General features: G+C 33.2%; 3 protein-coding genes across 6 annotated transcripts; 2 read left to right on the top strand and 1 right to left on the bottom strand.

Annotated features, from left to right (window-relative positions):
• Nucleotides 1-549: 549 nt before the first annotated feature.
• On the top strand, nt 550-5,904 carry LOC109857007. The gene is made up of 6 exons (XM_020432830.1): nt 550-1,016; nt 1,167-1,515; nt 2,813-3,127; nt 3,250-3,466; nt 3,601-4,455; nt 4,643-5,904. Exons 1-6 carry the CDS (start codon nt 782-784, stop codon nt 4,883-4,885), a joined length of 2,214 nt encoding a protein of 737 aa, XP_020288419.1. The 5' UTR covers nt 550-781; the 3' UTR covers nt 4,886-5,904.
• On the bottom strand, nt 4,977-8,844 carry LOC109856991 (cellular tumor antigen p53). Of its 2 annotated transcripts, XM_020432803.1 has the most exons (5): nt 8,580-8,656; nt 8,299-8,491; nt 8,144-8,216; nt 7,317-7,557; nt 4,977-6,612 (listed from the first exon to the last, which is right to left on the bottom strand). In XM_020432803.1, the coding sequence occupies exons 3-5, from the start codon at nt 8,146-8,148 to the stop codon at nt 5,893-5,895; spliced, it is 966 nt and encodes a 321-aa protein (XP_020288392.1). In that variant the 5' UTR covers nt 8,149-8,216; nt 8,299-8,491; nt 8,580-8,656; the 3' UTR covers nt 4,977-5,892. The 2 variants fall into 2 exon arrangements, with proteins under 2 accessions (XP_020288392.1, XP_020288391.1); XM_020432802.1 differs by lacking the exons at nt 8,144-8,216; nt 8,299-8,491 and having other exon boundaries at nt 8,580-8,844.
• Nucleotides 8,845-9,286: 442 nt separating this feature from the next.
• LOC109856992 lies at nt 9,287-18,515 on the top strand. 3 transcript variants are annotated; one of them, XM_020432807.1, is made up of 16 exons: nt 9,287-9,392; nt 9,465-10,081; nt 10,209-10,446; nt 10,551-10,845; nt 10,926-11,288; nt 12,308-12,539; nt 12,643-12,785; nt 12,877-13,127; nt 13,253-13,438; nt 15,479-15,702; nt 15,791-15,859; nt 15,957-16,233; nt 16,323-16,463; nt 16,546-16,832; nt 16,905-16,997; nt 17,153-18,515. In XM_020432807.1, exons 4-16 carry the CDS (start codon nt 10,652-10,654, stop codon nt 17,264-17,266), a joined length of 2,574 nt encoding a protein of 857 aa, XP_020288396.1. In that variant the 5' UTR covers nt 9,287-9,392; nt 9,465-10,081; nt 10,209-10,446; nt 10,551-10,651; the 3' UTR covers nt 17,267-18,515. The 3 variants fall into 3 exon arrangements, with proteins under 3 accessions (XP_020288396.1, XP_020288394.1, XP_020288395.1); XM_020432805.1 differs by having other exon boundaries at nt 10,524-10,845; XM_020432806.1 differs by having other exon boundaries at nt 10,209-10,461.
• The last annotated feature ends 357 nt before the right edge of the window (nt 18,516-18,872 follow it).

The following is an 18,872-nucleotide window of genomic DNA, read 5'->3' as shown; positions in this document are numbered from 1 at the left end:
AGTAAAAGATATATTTTTGGAAAATGCAACTTTTCATACACACATATATTTGTGTACCGTCAAACCAATTTTAAATAATGTACTTATTTCGTTTTTTTTACTTTGTAATGTAACTATACGTATATATATATGTAGCGTTTGTAAAAAAATAAAAGCAAATAGCAGCAAATGATGATAAAGGAGATGGTACCTGAGTACACTCTACGAATTCTGATGCTGCTCGCTTAAAAATATTTTCCTTTGTTGACAATTACGTGTATGTTGTGTGGGAAGTTGCAAATTTGTATATTTTCCATTTCTTCCTGTTCTCCTTCCTGAGTTCACAAATCGNCTATTTTAATTCTTGAAATAAATCAAATTCACGCTCTCGAATATACTCACACACTTAAAGAAAGTGACCATTTAAACTCGTGCACATAGCACGGAATAGAACCGCACGCTGTGGACATAGCGTACCGACATGTCGCTCGTGGACTGGCTGCGTAGTTCCAATGTCTACCACCCGTGGACATGCGCTAGTTTACGGGGCGGAAAAGTGATTACACATTCTCTTATGGACCTTGGCCGCTCTCAGACTTCTCTCTGACCGTAATAAGGCAATGTTTGTTCTTAGTTCTAACCTTACTCGAAAGATGATGTAACCTGACCTAACCCTTCCCGAATGAATCAGTTGTGTATGTACGATCGCGTTATCAAGCGTGTAGTCAAGCTCAGATGACATATCACAAGAAAGATTCCCGCCGTTCGAAAGTAAGAGGTTTCCGACAAACCAAAGCAATACATGATGAACGTACAAACAAGACACCCTTACGAAGGTTTGCTGCACAAGTACACAAATGCCATGAAAGGCTGGCAGTATCGCTGGTTCATCTTGAGTCCTGAGACCGGTGAACTGCACTACTTCCTCAGTGAGTCTGAAAAAAATCACAGGCCACGATGCTCGATATATTTAGCAGGTGCTGTAATAGCTCCGAGCGATGAGGATTCGAATACATTCACCGTCAATTCCGCTACAGGCAAATATTGTTTATTCAAATTAAAATATGTTGCACTAATCATATCTTTTATACTTATACAAATCATGAGTGTGATAAAGAAACAAAAGATGTAAAGTAGATTACAGGTTTCGTTAAATCTATTCGTTCGGTTTTGCAATATCCTTCCAGGTGATATGATCAAACTACGAGCTACGGACGCACGAGCTCGTCAGGAATGGGTGGACAAGCTGAGGGCAGTTACAGAGATGTACACCAGGGCTATAGCTAGCAGTCATCCTCCACTGCCACCTCGAGAACATTCAGGAAATTCGAGCAGAAATCCCGTTATTAAATTGGAAGTGCTAGATGCCTTTGCCAATTGCCAGGAACAATTGAGGAAAGTGGAGAAACATAATCTTGCCTTAGCACAATCTATTGAGAACTCGGAACTACATTTAGACCCGGATCTCTTAGTTCTCAAAGCTATGTCACATACTACTCTACATACGTTAAGCCAATGTCTCAATATATTATATCAGTAACAAATTTATTATGTACATATTATGTTTATTAATGTAACAATTTTTTTATATCCCTTTCTCTCTCTGAATAGAAATTATGACTATTGAGATATCCACTCCATTCTTTGAGATATTTCAAGTAAGTGTCTATTTATCCATGATCTGTAGGCTGGCTTCAGACATTAAGTAATATCTCTACATTATAATTGTTATAACTAATATAATAGTTCATTACTCTTGTTCGCACGTTTTATTTAAAAAAAAACACTAAAAATGTCAGTAAATTTTTAAACCATTTCCAGATATTTAAATATCTTGAATTTTGTTTTATTAAACTTCAATTATATACACTATTTTGAGTAAAGAAGATTTATATATTAACGCACATGCTTATATTGCATAGGTAATCAAATTAATGTATCTAGAAAAACAACTGCCTTTTTTGTGTGTCACTTGAATCCAGCCTGCTCAATGACAATTTTAAAGTATGTTCTTCCTAAACATTGTATAAAGTGTATAATACTTTAGAGATTATATCAGAAAACCTGCAATAACTCTTTTGAAATTTATGTAATTTATGTATAAAACATGCATGCATGTATCTTATTATGCAATAGTACTTATTATGCAATATTATAATATGTCCATATGAAAGTTGATTGTTTAGGACCAAGTAATGTATACTTCTTTCTCATCTTACTGTTTAACACTAAAAATACATATATCGCATTAAAATTATAATAATTTTCTCTATATTATAAAACAATAGAATTAATATAAAACTTTGCTCCTGTATAAATATATAATCTACTAATAATATATACCTGATATACATTTTAAGAATGATTTGTAATACTTTTATTTCGTATATTTTAAAAGAATTATTACTTACACAAAATGTAAATATTTAAAAAATATATATATAATTGACTGCAAAATATATACATTGCGAATTATTGTTAATGTTTACAAAACATTATATGTTATTTAAAAAATATCGCCGTGTTAAAGTAAAAGGTAAATTGCTTGTTCGTCTTTATATACTATGACGTAAATCCAATGTCAAGAACATTTAAATCGGTGAAGGTAAACGGGCTGAGTGACTTTTTCTTTCTCGTCCGAAGAATCAGACGCGATCAACTTCCAAAGTTGTATTAATGATTTTCAAAGTACTTCGTCAGTCAAAGTGAATTAATACATTACGTGTAATCTCAAGAATAAAGTCAGTGCGTTTTCTCACGTGCATCGATAAATTTATGTCTTACATACACATATATTTTCTAGCTAGAATATATTCATTTTTAGTTGCTAAAAACAAAATTTGATATCACTGAGAAAGAATGAGGTGACTTCTATTTGTGCACATGATAATCCCCTTCGAAGAAACATGTTACATACCTCATGTTCCGAGAAACAAGCGAAGGTGCCGGATGTGAAAATCGTTACGTTTCCGCCGGAAGAGGAAGCAAGTTCGCTTCCGCCAGGAAAGATGGTTCTCACAATGCGGAAATTCAATACAAATGTGCAGGATAAAATTTGTGGATTTCACTTGACTAAGTCAAAATGGGATCCGTACCCGTGGGTTGGATACGTCGAAAATAACAGTCCTGCCGATCTAGCAGGATTTATGTGAGTATTAATCGGAATCTGAAAACTACTTTGGAACGTAATAAAATCGGAAAAATAAATGATATTATAGTCGCGCGATTTGTATTCGAATCATAATCGATTGATCATTTATGTTTCATCAGAGCTGGCGATTGTTTATTGGGCGTTGACGATGTCGATTTACTAGGTCTAAAGATCAAGGATATCGCTACTTTGATTCGTAGCAACGGTGAACACGATGTGAACTTTTCTATTTGGAGATACACGCATCAGAAAGAAGAACAAAGCAATATCGGATTAGCCTTGAAGGGTCCACTTCCGGATGTAGCTAGGAATCTCGCAAATGCGTTATCGGGAACGGTGCGTACGCACGACGTATCTCCCAATATGACTGGACTCTGATAAATAAATTTATTACTTCTACATTGACCAAAAACAGCTTTTCAAAACTTATTTCTATAAGTTTTTTATTTTAACTTTTTTCTTTCTCTCAGGTCCGCATCTTAGAATGTCCGATTTGTTTGGAAAGTGCTGCGCCCCCGGTCTCGCAATGTGTTCACGGTCACATTTTGTGCGTAATTTGCAGATCGAAAACAACGCGTTGTCCTGTTTGCAGAGTCCGTCTTGGTCAGGGTCGATGTCTTCTTGCTGACAAACTGCACAGAATGCTCCGCGACACTTTCAATGTGAACAACGACAAAATTCTGGACAGAACACTTGTCGCATCCGATCGTTACAATTTGCGCGATGAGTTGTTCGGTAAAAATAATAAAAAACAAGAAGCTCCGATCACCAACCGGTCAAAAACTGATTATTCCTCGTTAAAACCAAGACAATTCTTACTGGCCAGATTATTACTTGGTGGCAGAGAAAAAGCTGCTTCCGCAGAAAATCTGACTAAGGTACCTGAAATGTCAGAGGAAACGACAATAATTTCTAATAAAATAACAGACAGTAACAGTTTGAGTGTACGATTGTCGTTAAATAATCGTACCAAGTCTGCCAGTACCGGCGAGTTGTCAAGAGACAGCACAACTCGTGTCGATGACGCGTCTTCGCAAAATGTTGAGTTATCCGCGACGAACACAAGTCAGCAGTCGCTGAGCTTGCCACAGACGCCAGTATGGAGCGGCTCCGTGGATTCTATGTCTTGTATATATCTGGCGTGTCCTCTCTTGCATTCTTGCAGGGAAGTGGTCACGTCCGACTCGTTAATGGAGCATCTCAGGAGTCACGCTGTGCCGCAAATTCATTTTTACTCCGGAAGCGCCAAACTCCCACTACCACTTCCTTTCGGATGCGATGCTCTGTACATATTGCACCATGGGAGTAACATATTTTTCTTTCAGGTATGAGATTCCGAATCTTTTAACAAGAACGCATAAAATGTAGAAATTTTATTTCACAACTGAAACTTCTTCAGGTTACATTATTATTTAAAAAACATTATGCAAAAATACATTGATATTAACGAGATCATATATTATTAAAAAGTACATTAATAGAGATCACAATGTTTTTATTATAAAAATATAGTGTAAAGATAAAACCTCATGGATGACATACCCTGGTAAAGCTCATGCGCACAATATGTGGGAATGGACATTACATGCTTTGGATAACAATACGGAAGTGCGATGGCGAAGATATGTTGCAAGTCTCGAAGATCCTTTAACATTATCTGCGCAACATATTGCACCATTGTCAGATACATTATTGTCAAGGACTCTCAATATTCAAATATTAGAAAATCGAAGTCATGACAGATTATACGTCTAAAAATAATAAACAATGTTCCTTTACCCTCCTCTATTTTTGATTTTAGTTAATTCACTAATTTTTAAATTGCAATTGAAACACCTCAAGCATCTGATGTGAAAAAGTAAAATTTTATTTTTGTCATTTCTTAATAGCTAACAAGGCGTCGCAAAAGGTAACTATATTATATATCTTACGTGTAAAGTCGCATGACTGTATTTTCCAATACTTACATAGATTATATGTAATTTCGGTATAACAAACGTATAATACTTATTCTATGAAAGAAACATGCAAAATCTTAATGTACTATAAAATCATACAAAAATCTTAAGGGTCCTTGATACTCTCGTGGCTATCTTAGATTTTGTCAGAAGCGTGAAAATTATTTTATTTAGAAGAGAATATTTTCGCATAAACTCACATTTAATCCATAGACATCAAAATTCAAGATGAGCTGCGTGAGTATCGAGAAACCTTATTTAACGCATTCTGTTCTTTTGTAACAGTGTCGTAAATATCCTAACACATAAAGTTGCAACAATATCTTAAGTAATAAAAGACATTATTTGATGTAACTGTATATGCTATAAAACATTGGCAGTACCGACTGTATATAAATCTTAATTCAAGATTTCTTATCGCTAAGTAAATCCTATAAAAAAAAATCTGTTTACTAAACTCTAACACAAAACTGTTTTGTTTTTTATTTTATTGCATATTGTATAGCAATTTATTGTATAAAATCATTCTGGTTACTTTTTAACTTCTGATGGGATCTAATAAATCATTTTTTTCTAAAGCATAAAAAATCAAATAATTAAGATAGTTTAATCCTGGTTGTAGATCAGGTATAATAGTATCCAATTGTTACCAGATATGCAAAAAGTATTTTAAAAAAATAAAAAATAAAACTATATTATCATTTAACCATTTCCATGTAAATATCGCGCCGCAAACAGCGGATAATCTTACGTTAGAGCGTGTCGTAGCTAGAGTTAATGTATTAAAGTATTTTTTAAGGTATTTTAAGGTATTTTCCGTAAAATGGCATCCATATATGGCTTAAAAGCTTGATATTGACCGGTTCTTGATGCTTGACCGGCCATGACATCGTGAGCATATTTAAGAACCGACAAAAAATTCTCTTTCCCAGCAACACTTATATCGACTTTATAAGGGTGTGTATCGCACGAAGACATTTTGTTTCCTGAATTTTGTCGAATAAGTTCCTCTGATGTTTTTTTTAATTCTTTCTCCTCTTTTAATTTATCTCGTTTAGGGCAACTACATACTCTAACTGACAGTTCTTTCTGGCCCAAAACATGTCCCTCAGAATCCTCTAAAGTGAATAATAATTCAGTCGGTCTGCGATTCATGCCTGACGGACAACTATTTTTGCATAAAAACTGAAAACACATTGGCTCATATTGAGTACCCGGTTCGTAAGATCCAAGCTGCGTTAGAATAGAAAGATGATTGTCGTGCACTTCATAACTGGCCCCGCGATGGTTAACGCAATGTACAACGTATGGAAGTACACTTGGATCCAACTTTTGGTTAATATGATAGGTTGGTGCCATGTGATTGTGACATCTTCTCACTGGTTCGTTTCTATATTGCTCTACTTTGTAAACCATCTTCGTGCGTATATATAATCCTAAAGGGTTTAGGATTTGTTCCCAATGAAACCGCATTGGAACAATTTTTTCCATCTTGATGAAGAGTTTGTCCAAAGATTTTGAGTACTATATACAAACAAACAAAGCATTATCAAATTAAAATTTCCTTGATAACACTCTATGTATAACACACTTCTTTCCCCTTCTTTCTTTTTCTATGTGCATGCTTGTCCTTTTCTCAAACATAAAAGATATATCAAATGTGGAACACTACTGTATTAAAAAAAAAGATTAGATTTAGATTGGTAAAACTAAAATATTAGTATTGATAAAAAGTTGTCTCAATGATATATACATAAAAATTACAAAAAAGGTATAATAAAAAAAAGTTGAAAGCATAATAAAAAAGATAAGAGATAAAATGAAGGTATTAAGTGCCAGAAATTTATAATTTAATAAAATTGAAAACATTTTGACCCAAATTAGGATCCTCTTTAACATATATATATAAAAATAATCAATTATTATTACACTATAATTTATATAAATACATAAGAGCAATTTAAATCAAAGCATTTTTAAAATTTTATTAAGTGTGTACCATAAAGTATTTGTTTAAGCTTCAATATTTGCATAACTCTTATTGATCCTTTTCTTTTAAATATTAATTAATGGTGTAATAATTATATATTTATTGGTTTAGTGCGTGTATGGCTCTTGGACTGGTTAGAACTAGTCCATATGCCACTCTATATTTATTAATATTATTTAAAAACTGTGGTCATGCACTTTTACAATTTCTTAAAGTTTGGACTGATTGAAACACTTACTACCCAATCCTGGTCTTCACCACCTTGTCCAAAAGTAAATTGGAACTGTATATTTGTATTTGTGTTTGGATGTACATAATTCTGAAGATTATTATTGTAATAATTCAATAAATCTGGATATACTATATTATCCTCTTCTTCATAAAACTCGTTTGGTACAGATGGAAGAATCTCATTTTTCTCAAAATTTGGTTCAGGTTTCTCTTCTTCAAGATGACTTGCTAAGTTGTCAACACTTCCGCTTATAGATAAAAAAAAAAAAAAAAACGAAATATGATAATTATAATATTATGTCATAAATAAGTTATATTACGCATAATTGTGATATTTGTGTTAGAACACACATCAATAATAATAAATTTATGCTTATTTGATGCGCGTGAGAGAAAGAGGAGAAGACCATCCGCACCACGTAACAATGAAAAGAGAAAGAATGAGAATTCTCGAAATTTTCTTTCTTTTAAATAATATATCAGAACATTAAGATGCACAAGTGTAATATTAATATAACCACGTTGCATTAAAACATTATTAAACTTTCTTCCGTCTCATAATTTTACTTGACATGTAAGCACGCTACGAACACTTATTGTTTGAAATTTGTAACGGTTGTCAGACGCGAATTAACCCTTGTTTATGCGAACAATAACTTATGTCGGAATTGGTAAAGTTCAACTATTGAATTTCAATGCTTCTGTTTGTACAAAATTGCCGAATGCGTACGAACAGAAACATTAAAATCTTATTAATTGAACTTTACCGGTTCCGGTATAAGTTAGCGGTATTGTCCGCGTAAACAAAGCCTTCAACTGCGTACGCATGCTTACGTCATATTTCAACTAACGACCATGTTCAGCGGAGTTATCGTCTCATCAACATTCGAATTGTTGATTTTTGATTCTAAAAGTAAGAATTAATCACGTTTGATTGTTACAAAGCAACTTGGTCTACCGAATGCGTAAAAAATAACCGGTTTTCTAACCTTTGACGTCACCTTCGACATCTAATCAATCGTTTTGCGAGAGCGATTAGGAGCGGCGCTTTTATTCGTCAGATTCTTTTGTTTTGCGCAAAAGCACGTCAAATGCATTATTTTATCAAAATTTGCGGCGAGAGCGCAAATTAGCAAACAATTGTCGTAACATATATATTTAGTATTTTTATACATATATTTGCTGTATAAAAAGCCAACAATCTGGTCACAGAGAGAGCATAAATTGATCTTATATAATTAATTATAAATAATTTATACGAATTACTTACAGTTCCCCGATATCCTGCTCTAGTACCTCATACGTCTCATCATCCATTATTAAGGTGGTTTCTTGGGAACATTGTTGCGGTTCCGAGAAGTTGTTTGGATTTGTCATATTCAAGTATTTTTTCGTATACTTTAATACTTCGTGTTTCAAAATTGAAAGTTGCAACACGTAATACGTGCATAGAAAATCGGCAAAAGGTCAAAAATCCCAGACGGACAGAGAAAGACATCAGAAACCAAAGCCCGCCACTAACGAACTCAGGCGCATGTCCAAGTTGCGTGGAACATATACGTATAAGAACTCAACGCTTGAGCAAGCGCTTTGCTATTATTGCTTGCCACTGGCTTGTTTCTTTCATGGTACCGATAGATTTACAAGAAGAGACCAATCACAGATAATAAGCGCTGAGTTCTGGTGAACGCGTAGTTATCGGTCGATTAAGGCTGGATCCTTATGCAGACACCGGATTGGCGATTTGACACCGTGCGTTGATTGGTGAAATTGGCGGATGGTGAGGGTAAATGGCAGCCCTAATTTACTCTCACCATTCACTTTTCACCAATCAACGCTCGGTGTCAAATCGCCAATCCGGTGTCTGCATAAGGATCCAGCCTTAACCGACGATAACTACGTTCAGCAGAACTCAGAGTACCGATTGTGTATTTATGCGAAGTAGTGAAAATTACAAAAGTGAGAAAATTTACTAAAATATCTGTGATTTTATTAGTCGACAATTAGTAAACTTTCTCACTTTTGTAATTTTCACTACTTCGCATAAATACACAATCGGTACCCTGATTATTTGCTTTTTCTGGTAGGATACTACATGAAATTTCTCTTACTCTTGAAAAACAATCTAAAATCTGAATGTTTTTTTTTTTTACAGAATTTTTCCTGAATTTCTGCGTGAGATCTGAAAAACTTACTATTATGTCTGGGAAAACATTCTGAGAGAAGTGTTCTATTTGCATAAAAAAAATCTAAGAATATTATTATATTTACGCTAAGATTTTATTAACGCATCTTATGTTATATTTGTTACTATTTCTCATGTGTTGTACGTTATTTTCTTCAGTTTTGCGCAAAGATGAAGAAAAACATGTGCGTGCACAGTACATGTGTGTGGTTAAATTTAGATTCTCTCATCTACAGGCGGGAGGTCGTCTGCTCAAGACCGATGGATGGACAAAAAATTCTGCAAGTATTGGTTTTCTCTCCGTTCTAGTATAAAGTAGGATCTCGTAAGAAATGGTCACGGAGCGTATGAATCATCGTCTAAAATGCGCGCGCGTGCACGCATCTCATTCTATGCGTTGACAAGTCGGCGGAACGTACTACGCACCGTGTTGTAATATGCGCATGTAAATGTGAACGCCGTAGAGACAGTTTTTTGTGAAAACGACGAAGAGAAACGTTGAGGTTTTTTTTACTTGATACGTATGCGATCGCGCATCTATTGCGCAACAGAAACCCCGCGCGTCCCGTTAGTCGCGCGTGGAAATGGTGAGTTTTCTATAAATAGCGTTATATTCACGTTGCTTAACACGCGCAAATTATTTCTCAGCGTATCATGTTGATATTTGGAGCACATTGTACATGGATTGATAAAACGCTTAATCGGTACTTTCAGGAATGGTCGAGTGATGTTTGAGAGATATAGATTTAAGTAGCGTCACCGACATGATGGTCGAGTGTGTGCGATAAAACACGGGATTTCATGTTGTCATAAGTGTGAGAAAATTGTAGTCGGCTCTATTGAAGTGAGTGATTGCACTCCGTGTACGCGAATTCTGACGCTTGAAGAAATCGTACGTGGAAGAAAGAAGGACTAAAAATAGAAGAAGATCAGCGAACAGGATTTTGTAAAAGTGATTTTCTTTCGTGTAAAGAAAACTTTTTGGTATATTGTGATTAGCCCTATACTTATCTCTATCTCATTTCTTAGAAAACAACAAACTTTTAATTTACGTAGAAACTGTAGAATCAATCCCATACAACACTGCTGCAAGATTTGCTTTGGTTGCACAATCAACTTGGTCAGTCTTTTAGTGTGTTTCATCAGTTTGAAGAAACATGGAGAATGAACAGCATCATTATGAGCTGCGCAGCAGAAGCCGATCACGCTCACACACTCCCATGATCACGAATCGTTCCTTGCAAGAGCAAGAAACAACAGAACATCATTATGATCTCAGAAACAAAAGCAGAGAAAGATCTCATACACCAGGAGAAGTAACAAGCAGCAGACGATCTGGTTCTAGATCAGTGTGAGTAGCATAATGTTTATTATTGTTAAAAATAAGTAGTTTTTGTCTTTTTTTACTTACCTTTTTTTCAATAATCATAGACCTGGCAGTAGTACCAAGGTACACGATAAAAGTATGGAGACAATAGAGGAAAGTAAAGAAGGATCTGTAACAGGAAGTATAACAGATAATCAGAGCACAAAGTCAGAAAGTTCTAATGCAACCGTAAGGAAGGAGCGTCGATCGGAACGTCAGAGAGCTAAGAGACAATTATTGGCAAATGGTCAAAATGAAAGCAAAGGAGATAAATCTGACAAAATCACTGAGCAAAAGCACAAAAGTATTACACCAAGCAGGCTAATTACCAGTGATTATTCATCTGAAGAAGGAGAAAGAGAAGAACGAGGTTCAAGTAGACAAGGTTCTGCGTATGAAATTTACAAACAAGCTGGTGAATGGTGGAAGTAAGTATATCTTAAATATATCTTAAATGTTGATGTGTGCATATCTGCAGAATTTTATGCAGTTAATAACATCTTATCAACAGATTATAACAAAATAAGTGAAATATAATACCTAAAGTAATAATATTTATCATAAATCAATTATTATGAATATTGTTATCTAAACAAGAAAAAAAGTCACTAATAATTTGTTTTAATTTGTTTCTCTAGTTTTTTAAGTCAATTGTTAATATTTTCAATGATTTAATTTGTTAATTCTCTGTTCAATATTCAACTTCTCAGAGTTTTATTATGTTCACTTTCTGCTTCTTGAGAGGACACTGAACATACACAATTGTATCCCCCTTATTGTTTTCTTAGAACTTGTGTGTGCTTAGAATCAGTTACTCAGTTTGTTCAAAACAAATCTATGAAGCACATCTCATGGTCTTATTTCTTTCTTTCACCTAATTTTTGAAGTCTTTCTAATTTTGATATTACCAGTGACCATTAGTAGAATAAACAAACTGTAAGTAAATCGTTTTTTTTAAACAATTACAGTTTTAAAGAGACATTTATATTTCAGATATTTTGTAATACTTCGAGAGGTTATAAATTTCATTAAGAAGTCTGCATTTAACATATATGTTTCCTGTTATTTTTCACAATTTGAAATAATCTTGTGTACTCTAAAATGTTAAATAATTTTGTTTTGTAATGAAATCAACTTTTATATTACTTAATTTCCTCGAATGTTATGTTTTTGCACAATGTTTTCTTAAAAAGGTCATATTCCCCCATAAAAGTACAATTTGTTTTTGGCTGCGTTCCTAGTATTCGTTATTATACGTAACGTATACTATAGATAAATGCGCGCATATGCGTAACTCGGAACGCAGCCTTTGTAAACAATATGTATTTTTAATAGTGTAGTTTTCATGGTATTGGTTGAATTGTTGACAAGAGAGTATTGCTATTTAAAAAAAAAAATAAACGTTACATTTTTTGTACACACACAATAAAATCTGTAAATGTTTCAGTGTGTTTCCAAAAACAGATTACACGTATTCACAAGCCTCTCAGTGTCGTTATGAGATAGCTCCCGGTATATTAGCAATGCCTAATATGTCGAGAAGATCTATACATTCGGACACGGATAGCAGTATCGAAATAAGCAATAAAACTTTAAGCCAAACTGTACAAAGAACAACAGGAAGTAAAATTAGTGATGTAGATACTGTTGATTTAAAAGACAAAACTTCAGCTGACTTGGTAAGTAATTGCTATCTCTTAAATTATATTATCGTTATCAAATTTTCTTTTTATATAATGTATATTTATATGTACGTATAACAAATTTGTCTTTTTAATTTAGTCCGAAAATATCTATGATATGTCACACTTATCATCGAGTTCCACAGCGAGATCGACTGTACATAAGAAAACACATGTAGAACAATACTCAAGTTACAAGAAAATAATTTATTCAGAGCCAAATTATTCTGAGTTTTGGCCAAGGTATTTTGTTTTTTATATGTTTATTAAAACTTTTACTAGATAAAACATGTATATATATGTATATATATACAAAATTTTATAATTATAACAGATATTTATCGTCGCCAAAATCTCTAATATCTACTGAGAGGTATGGTGCATCCTCTGCCGACTCTGATACCGAATTGGACGAAAATTTGACATCATCAGCAGCTATCACTAACAATACGTGGAGGGTTGTGCGATGGTTTACATATGTTACGACTTTTATCGCTCTTTGGTTCAGAAAAACAATCGAGTTCTTCAAGTTCGGAAAAGACAAAAAGACACAATATTATAGTGCCTCTCACGCATCTTATAACGGTAAATTTTTTAAGCATTAGATATGTTTGTTCTTTTCAGGATTATAAATATATTATTCCTGCCGATAATCCTTATTTTCTTATAAATATTAACATGATAATTTTTTCTTTTATCATTATTTATAGAATCCAAGTGGCGCGCATTTTGGCAGAGCTTAGATCGTTACACGCACAACATATACTTTTTCTTCGTCAGAATACTTGTTTTGGATGCTTGGATATTAAGTCAATTTACCGGCGTTAGAAAATGGTTGCAGGAAAAATGTCCAAAGATTCTGTTGATCACGCTCTTACCGTTATTGCTTCTGTTTGGTAAGTTTTACGCTTATTTTTCTTTCTTTTTTTCTTGTTTGAGGAATTTAATAGAAAGAAAACAGATTTTATTTTATTTCTGCTGATCTATTTGATCGTCTAAAACCATTCGTTCAAGCAGAGTTAGATCGATGTTTTTCACGGGATTCTAGCACCAGAAAGGCACATAAACCTATTCTGGTCTTTGTCTTGTTTTGTTTCAGGAACTTATATCGCGCAGGAGCATTTCTTTACCTGTATGGACTTCCTGCGCAATGTCCAAGCCAATGTCACTGAAACGGCTTATTACATCTTTAACAATATTATAAACTTAATATCTCTTATCTATGAGTCATTTACACAATATGTTGTAAATTTAAAAAATTATTTTATGCATCTTTTACCTAGTGTGAACGTGTCTTTGCCTGAAATGCCTCCTATTGGGTGGAATATAAAGTGGTGATTGATTAAAAAAAGTATTAATTTATGGTAACAGTAATCTTAAATACATATAAATATAAATATATATATATAATGTGGGGTTTTAGTTTTTGTGGATGGAAGCAGTATTGAACATTTACATATGTTCTTTTACGTTGCACGTAACACATATCAAGTAAAATAATCAAGACAGAGTTTATGGCGCTCTCTCAGATGTGAATTTTATTAACTAATAGTCTTCACTTTGAATCTTACTGGCTTTAAGTTTTACAAAGTACATTAATATTTACATTTAACTTTCTCTGACGTTTAAGAAGATAATGTTTCATACCTCTTTCATCCATTTAATTTTAAAATTAACACTTGTGTGTAATTTTGTTGTTATTTTTTATTTTGTTTTGCTTACGGTCAGTATTCATTGTTACATCACGTTTATCCTTAAATGAATCCTCAGTTTAAATAAAACACCGTAATTGGAGTTCATTTTATGAGAAAAAATATATATAGCTGCTATAGAAAGAAGTATGCTAATAGTTTTGATCGTACACTTTTTTCATGTTTGTAACACATAAATATTTATTATAATTTTATTCAGTTATTTGTTTGGTTTTTCTAAGAAGCTAACATAATAATTGTGGTGTGGATATACGTACGTATTTTATATATATATAATTTATTTATATATTTGTGTTATGTTTGACCTTATAGTTGATTATGCATTTAGTCTATATTAATACGCGACTTTTGTTTAATTTTGTGTGTGTGTTTAAACGCGGTCGCGTGCATCATCGAAAAACAAAAAAAAACAAAAAAAAAATATATATATAGTGGTTTTATATTTTACAGATATATATTTAGATTTATATCAGATTTTATTTCAGATTTATATTTTACAGATATATATATATATATAATATATATGTCATAAATATTAATATATAAACATTTGAATAAGTAGTCTTTGTTGTTGCATAAAGTAAAATGTGCCACTTTTTTATTTGATCACCACATAAGTGGTTTTTTTTTTTAAATTAAAGATAAATACAACAATAATTTGATATTTAATGATTCTCGATGATATGGATAACTTATATGGTACAAGCACGTTCATACTTATAAAAGTTGATGTAAAACATTTTTAATGTATACAATATATGTTAGTTGTGTGTGTCCTTTGTATGTGAATATAATCCGTTGAAGTGATGTAGCGTCACGACGACAAAAATATTTTATGCTACGATCTAAAAAAAGTGAAAAATAAAATTTTACGAGATGGGAGAAGGATAGAAGGAGGAATGCTCTACTGGGTGTTAAAAAGTTGGAGCGTGTTGTGCTTAAGAACCTCGGAACGGTGGTTGGAATCGATGTCATCAAAAAATGGTGAGTTCCTTCGTCTATCCTTCTCTCAGTTATCACATTGTACACTAATTTCATTTCGAGCATTTCTACTACATGTGCCATGAAAATCTAATCTCTTGTATGTAGCTGTAATTATAAGTTAGAAAATTAGATCATCTGACACACTAATTTCATGTTAGAAATTAGTAGCACAAAGTATAAAAGAAGAAGAAAATGACAATCTATGAACTATCAAATATTAAAATATGGAAATATTTTCAGGTTTGTGGCTCGCGGCTCGGTACATGTCATTTATTCCTAATGTTGAAATTATGTCAGAGACAATAACAGATAAAGTATTACCGGCTATATGGGACAATCAGAAGAGTGAAAATATTGAAGAGAAATTGGTTAACAAAAACGTGCCCAAAGATGATTCTAATAGAGAGATAACTGATTTGATCGGTAAAATAGAAATGCTCGAGAAAGGACAAACATATCAAATGGTATAAATCTACTAATTTTCCTGCAATTAATTCTCTTGTATTTTATGATGTATTTTTATCGTGCTGTATTTTATGATGTGTTTTATAGGAATATCTTATGAATGTTACCCGGAGCTTAGAGAAACAAAGCGACGTCGGTTCCTCAAAGGAGTATAACGTCAGTTTAAGTTTCCATATTTGAGAAATAAGAACAATAATTAGATAATTACAGAGAAAGAGAAAGAGAGAGTTCTCAAATTCTATGATATTTCCAGGATAAAATTGCGAATGAGCAAAACAAACTGGATGTCAGTGAACTGAACAATATACTGCACACCGAACTTAGAGTTGTCAAAAACGAATTTGAAAAATTGCGCGAGCTTTATTCGGAAGTAAAAACTTGTTGCAACGCTAATGCAGAAGCTATCGCGAGTCAGAATATTGAGGAGCATGTGGAAAAAATATTACTTAGGTATCTTCCTCCCGGAATTTCTAAAGAAGATCTGACGAAAATCAGCCAGAATTTATTTTCATCTCATCCGAGCAAAGAAGGTTCACAGACATATATTTATAAACATCTATTTTAATCAGGTTTTGTTAACGTTAGAATAATATTAAAAATGATAAAAAATTCTTTACAGATCAAATGGTTTTCAATAGAAATAATAATATAGGAGACGCTCACGAATTGGATAGACACATACGCAAAGTGGTGAAAGAAGTTTTACGAATATACGACGCGGACAAAACCGGTCAAGTGGATTATGCTTTGGAATCAGCAGGTTTCGTATCACATTGACCAATTGAATGCAGTTATTGAACAAGTTAACAATAAATCAATCAATTGTGTTTATGTACATACAGGTGGTCAAGTTCTTAGTACACGATGCACTCAGAAATATGATATCAAATCGAAAGCATTCAGTCTGTTTGGCTTTCCTTTGTATTACGAAAGCAGCAATCCACGAACAGTAATACAAGGGCATCCACTGCAACCCGGTGTTTGTTGGGCTTTCCAGGACTTTCCCGGATATCTTGTGATACAATTACGAAGCATCATTTATGTGACCGGTTTCACTATGGAACACGTTTCTAAATTAATCTTACCGAACGAAAACATGTCGAGCGCGCCCAAAAAATTTGAAGTCTGGGTATGTAAACAAGTCTCTTTTCGTGTATGAAATATTGTACTAAGTTCTTAATATTTATTCACATCTATACAGGGATTAACGAGCGAAAATGATCCCGAGCCCGTGTTGTTCGGCGATTACGAATTTGCGTTCTCCGACGAAAATTTGCAATATTTCCCAGTTCAGGTATAATTTTCTCTTAACAAAAGTGTTTTACTTTACATATTTTATTTCTCTCGCGGATTTTTATTTCTACTGTCGTGCATTATTCCACGAAGAAAAATTTGAATTTGTTGAAGCTGCGGAGTAATCCACAATTTTGTTTTTGTTTTTGCATGCAGAACACAGCGATCAACAGACCGTACGAATACGTAGAATTAAAAATACACAGCAACCACGGACAGCTGGACTACACGTGTTTATACAGGTTCCGCGTCCACGGAAGACCGGCTTAGAGACTAATCGAATATAACATAGGTTTCTGTTTCTTTCGCGAGATCATTCATAGTATGAACGATCTGTAGCTCTTCTGTGCCTTCAATTATTGTTATTACTGTTAAACTCCAACCGCGTAATCGGCTCAGTAAGTTGCCCATAGCGTATAATAACTATATATTGCGGATATAGATCAGTTATTTACTGTTTTTCTACTAGATTTTCCACACAAAGCAATATATATATTTGAACATTTAATTTTTGACGTTCATGCGTAACGAAAGTAGTTTCTACCATTTGTCGAAACGTATGTGTTACATTGTGTGCGTATTTACATTTAATTTATAAAACCAGTTGCATCGCTAATATATATATAGAACATCATGATCATTTACACACACATTTATGCATTGTGGTATTTGATGGTGTTCTTGAGACATTGTCCATATACACAAATTAATATTCTCACTATAGGGGGCCTTTCTATTAATTACGTTAAATAAAGTAAAAATAAAAAGTAAAATTTTGTAAAATAAATGTCTCTCACATAATAAATACGTGTATCTCTTGTACGAGAAACGTGTATCTCTTGTACAAGAGATCGATTAAAAGAGCGAGACAGATAAAAAAAAATTTCATATATATAGTTTCAGACAACAGAATTTTTCGTGTGTTGTTATATATTACGGATTTTTCTATAGCATATCACGTAAATAAGATTGACACTTCAAAAGTTACCCTAAGTCAATATTTGTAATAACGCGAAAGTACAAATTTATAAGAAGCTATAACAATTAAGTGACTCTATATAGTTAAGGGAGTAAATTAATTTTTAGGTTTAAGTTTGTATACGCGTGGTCTTCAATGCGAAATGGGAAAAGTTTAAATGATATAAAAGTGCGGCTCTAATATATTTTTGATCGGATCTAATATATTTTGTGTATATATATACATACATATATATATATATATATAATATTATTACTTAATTTGCAGCTATTTTGCTTCTCTGCCGTTTGAATAATTTTAATCGAGTCCCAGTTTGTTCTTTCTGACCGCGGTACATATTCTCGTTGATTGTGAAGCGAGTGTTCGTGATTTGCTTTGTAGTATGTACTTAGTATCGTAAGAGTGTGACGAGATTTGCGGTTGTGTGAAAAACGCACGTAAATTTTGTCACATTAAAATAAATTTGTATGATTTCCGTAATATGTTAACAAGATTTGTACACACATTTATATAAGTAAAATAATAATTGCATTCTCTCTACTTATATAAATTTGAATTAATATAAGTATTAATTAGTATATGTCTGTAGTAAATTCAGTATCTTCCAAACGTGTTCCACTGTTGAACACGATCATTTATTTGTTTATTTTTTTATATTCGCTTATCTATCTATATAGCTTGAAGAGCAGCCATTAGGATTCGAATTACTATTGCGTTCAGCAAAACAATTGCTGAGTTGTCTCGTCAGCACTTGACGTTGATTAATGGTTCCCGAAGAGATGAGCCAATCACGTTTGATCGCTACAAAGCAGCTGTTTTGCTAAATGCAGCCAATGACTGAGCAGGTTGCGTCTGATTGGTCAACCGCAACTCGTGCAATACGGGCTTTAGCCCGAG

Source organism: Pseudomyrmex gracilis, unplaced genomic scaffold (genome assembly GCF_002006095.1).
Source record: "Pseudomyrmex gracilis isolate BER0280 unplaced genomic scaffold, ASM200609v1 scaffold_139, whole genome shotgun sequence".
NCBI lineage: Eukaryota > Metazoa > Arthropoda > Insecta > Hymenoptera > Formicidae > Pseudomyrmex > Pseudomyrmex gracilis.
Note: the sequence above shows the minus strand (reverse complement) of the source record. Positions and strands in the feature narration are given on the sequence as shown.

Excerpts from the sequence above, each read along its gene's own strand:
- LOC109857007 (XM_020432830.1), top strand. The coding sequence starts at position 782 with ATGATGAACGTACAAACAAGACACCCTTACGAAGGTTTGCTGCACAAG. Across the intron at positions 1,516-2,812 it reads TGTCTCAATATATTATATCA|ACAAAATTTGATATCACTGA; the intron begins GTAACAAATTTA and ends TAGTTGCTAAAA. Across the intron at positions 3,128-3,249 it reads GCCGATCTAGCAGGATTTAT|AGCTGGCGATTGTTTATTGG; the intron begins GTGAGTATTAAT and ends ATGTTTCATCAG.
- LOC109856991 (XM_020432802.1), bottom strand. The coding sequence starts at position 8,686 with ATGACAAATCCAAACAACTTCTCGGAACCGCAACAATGTTCCCAAGAA. Across the intron at positions 7,558-8,579 it reads GAGCAGGATATCGGGGAACT|CGGAAGTGTTGACAACTTAG; the intron begins GTAAGTAATTCG and ends TTTATCTATAAG. Across the intron at positions 6,613-7,316 it reads GTGAAGACCAGGATTGGGTA|TACTCAAAATCTTTGGACAA; the intron begins GTAAGTGTTTCA and ends GTTTGTATATAG.
- LOC109856992 (XM_020432807.1), top strand. The coding sequence starts at position 10,652 with ATGGAGAATGAACAGCATCATTATGAGCTGCGCAGCAGAAGCCGATCA. Across the intron at positions 13,128-13,252 it reads CTCTCACGCATCTTATAACG|AATCCAAGTGGCGCGCATTT; the intron begins GTAAATTTTTTA and ends CATTATTTATAG. Across the intron at positions 13,439-15,478 it reads ACCGTTATTGCTTCTGTTTG|GTTTGTGGCTCGCGGCTCGG; the intron begins GTAAGTTTTACG and ends AAATATTTTCAG.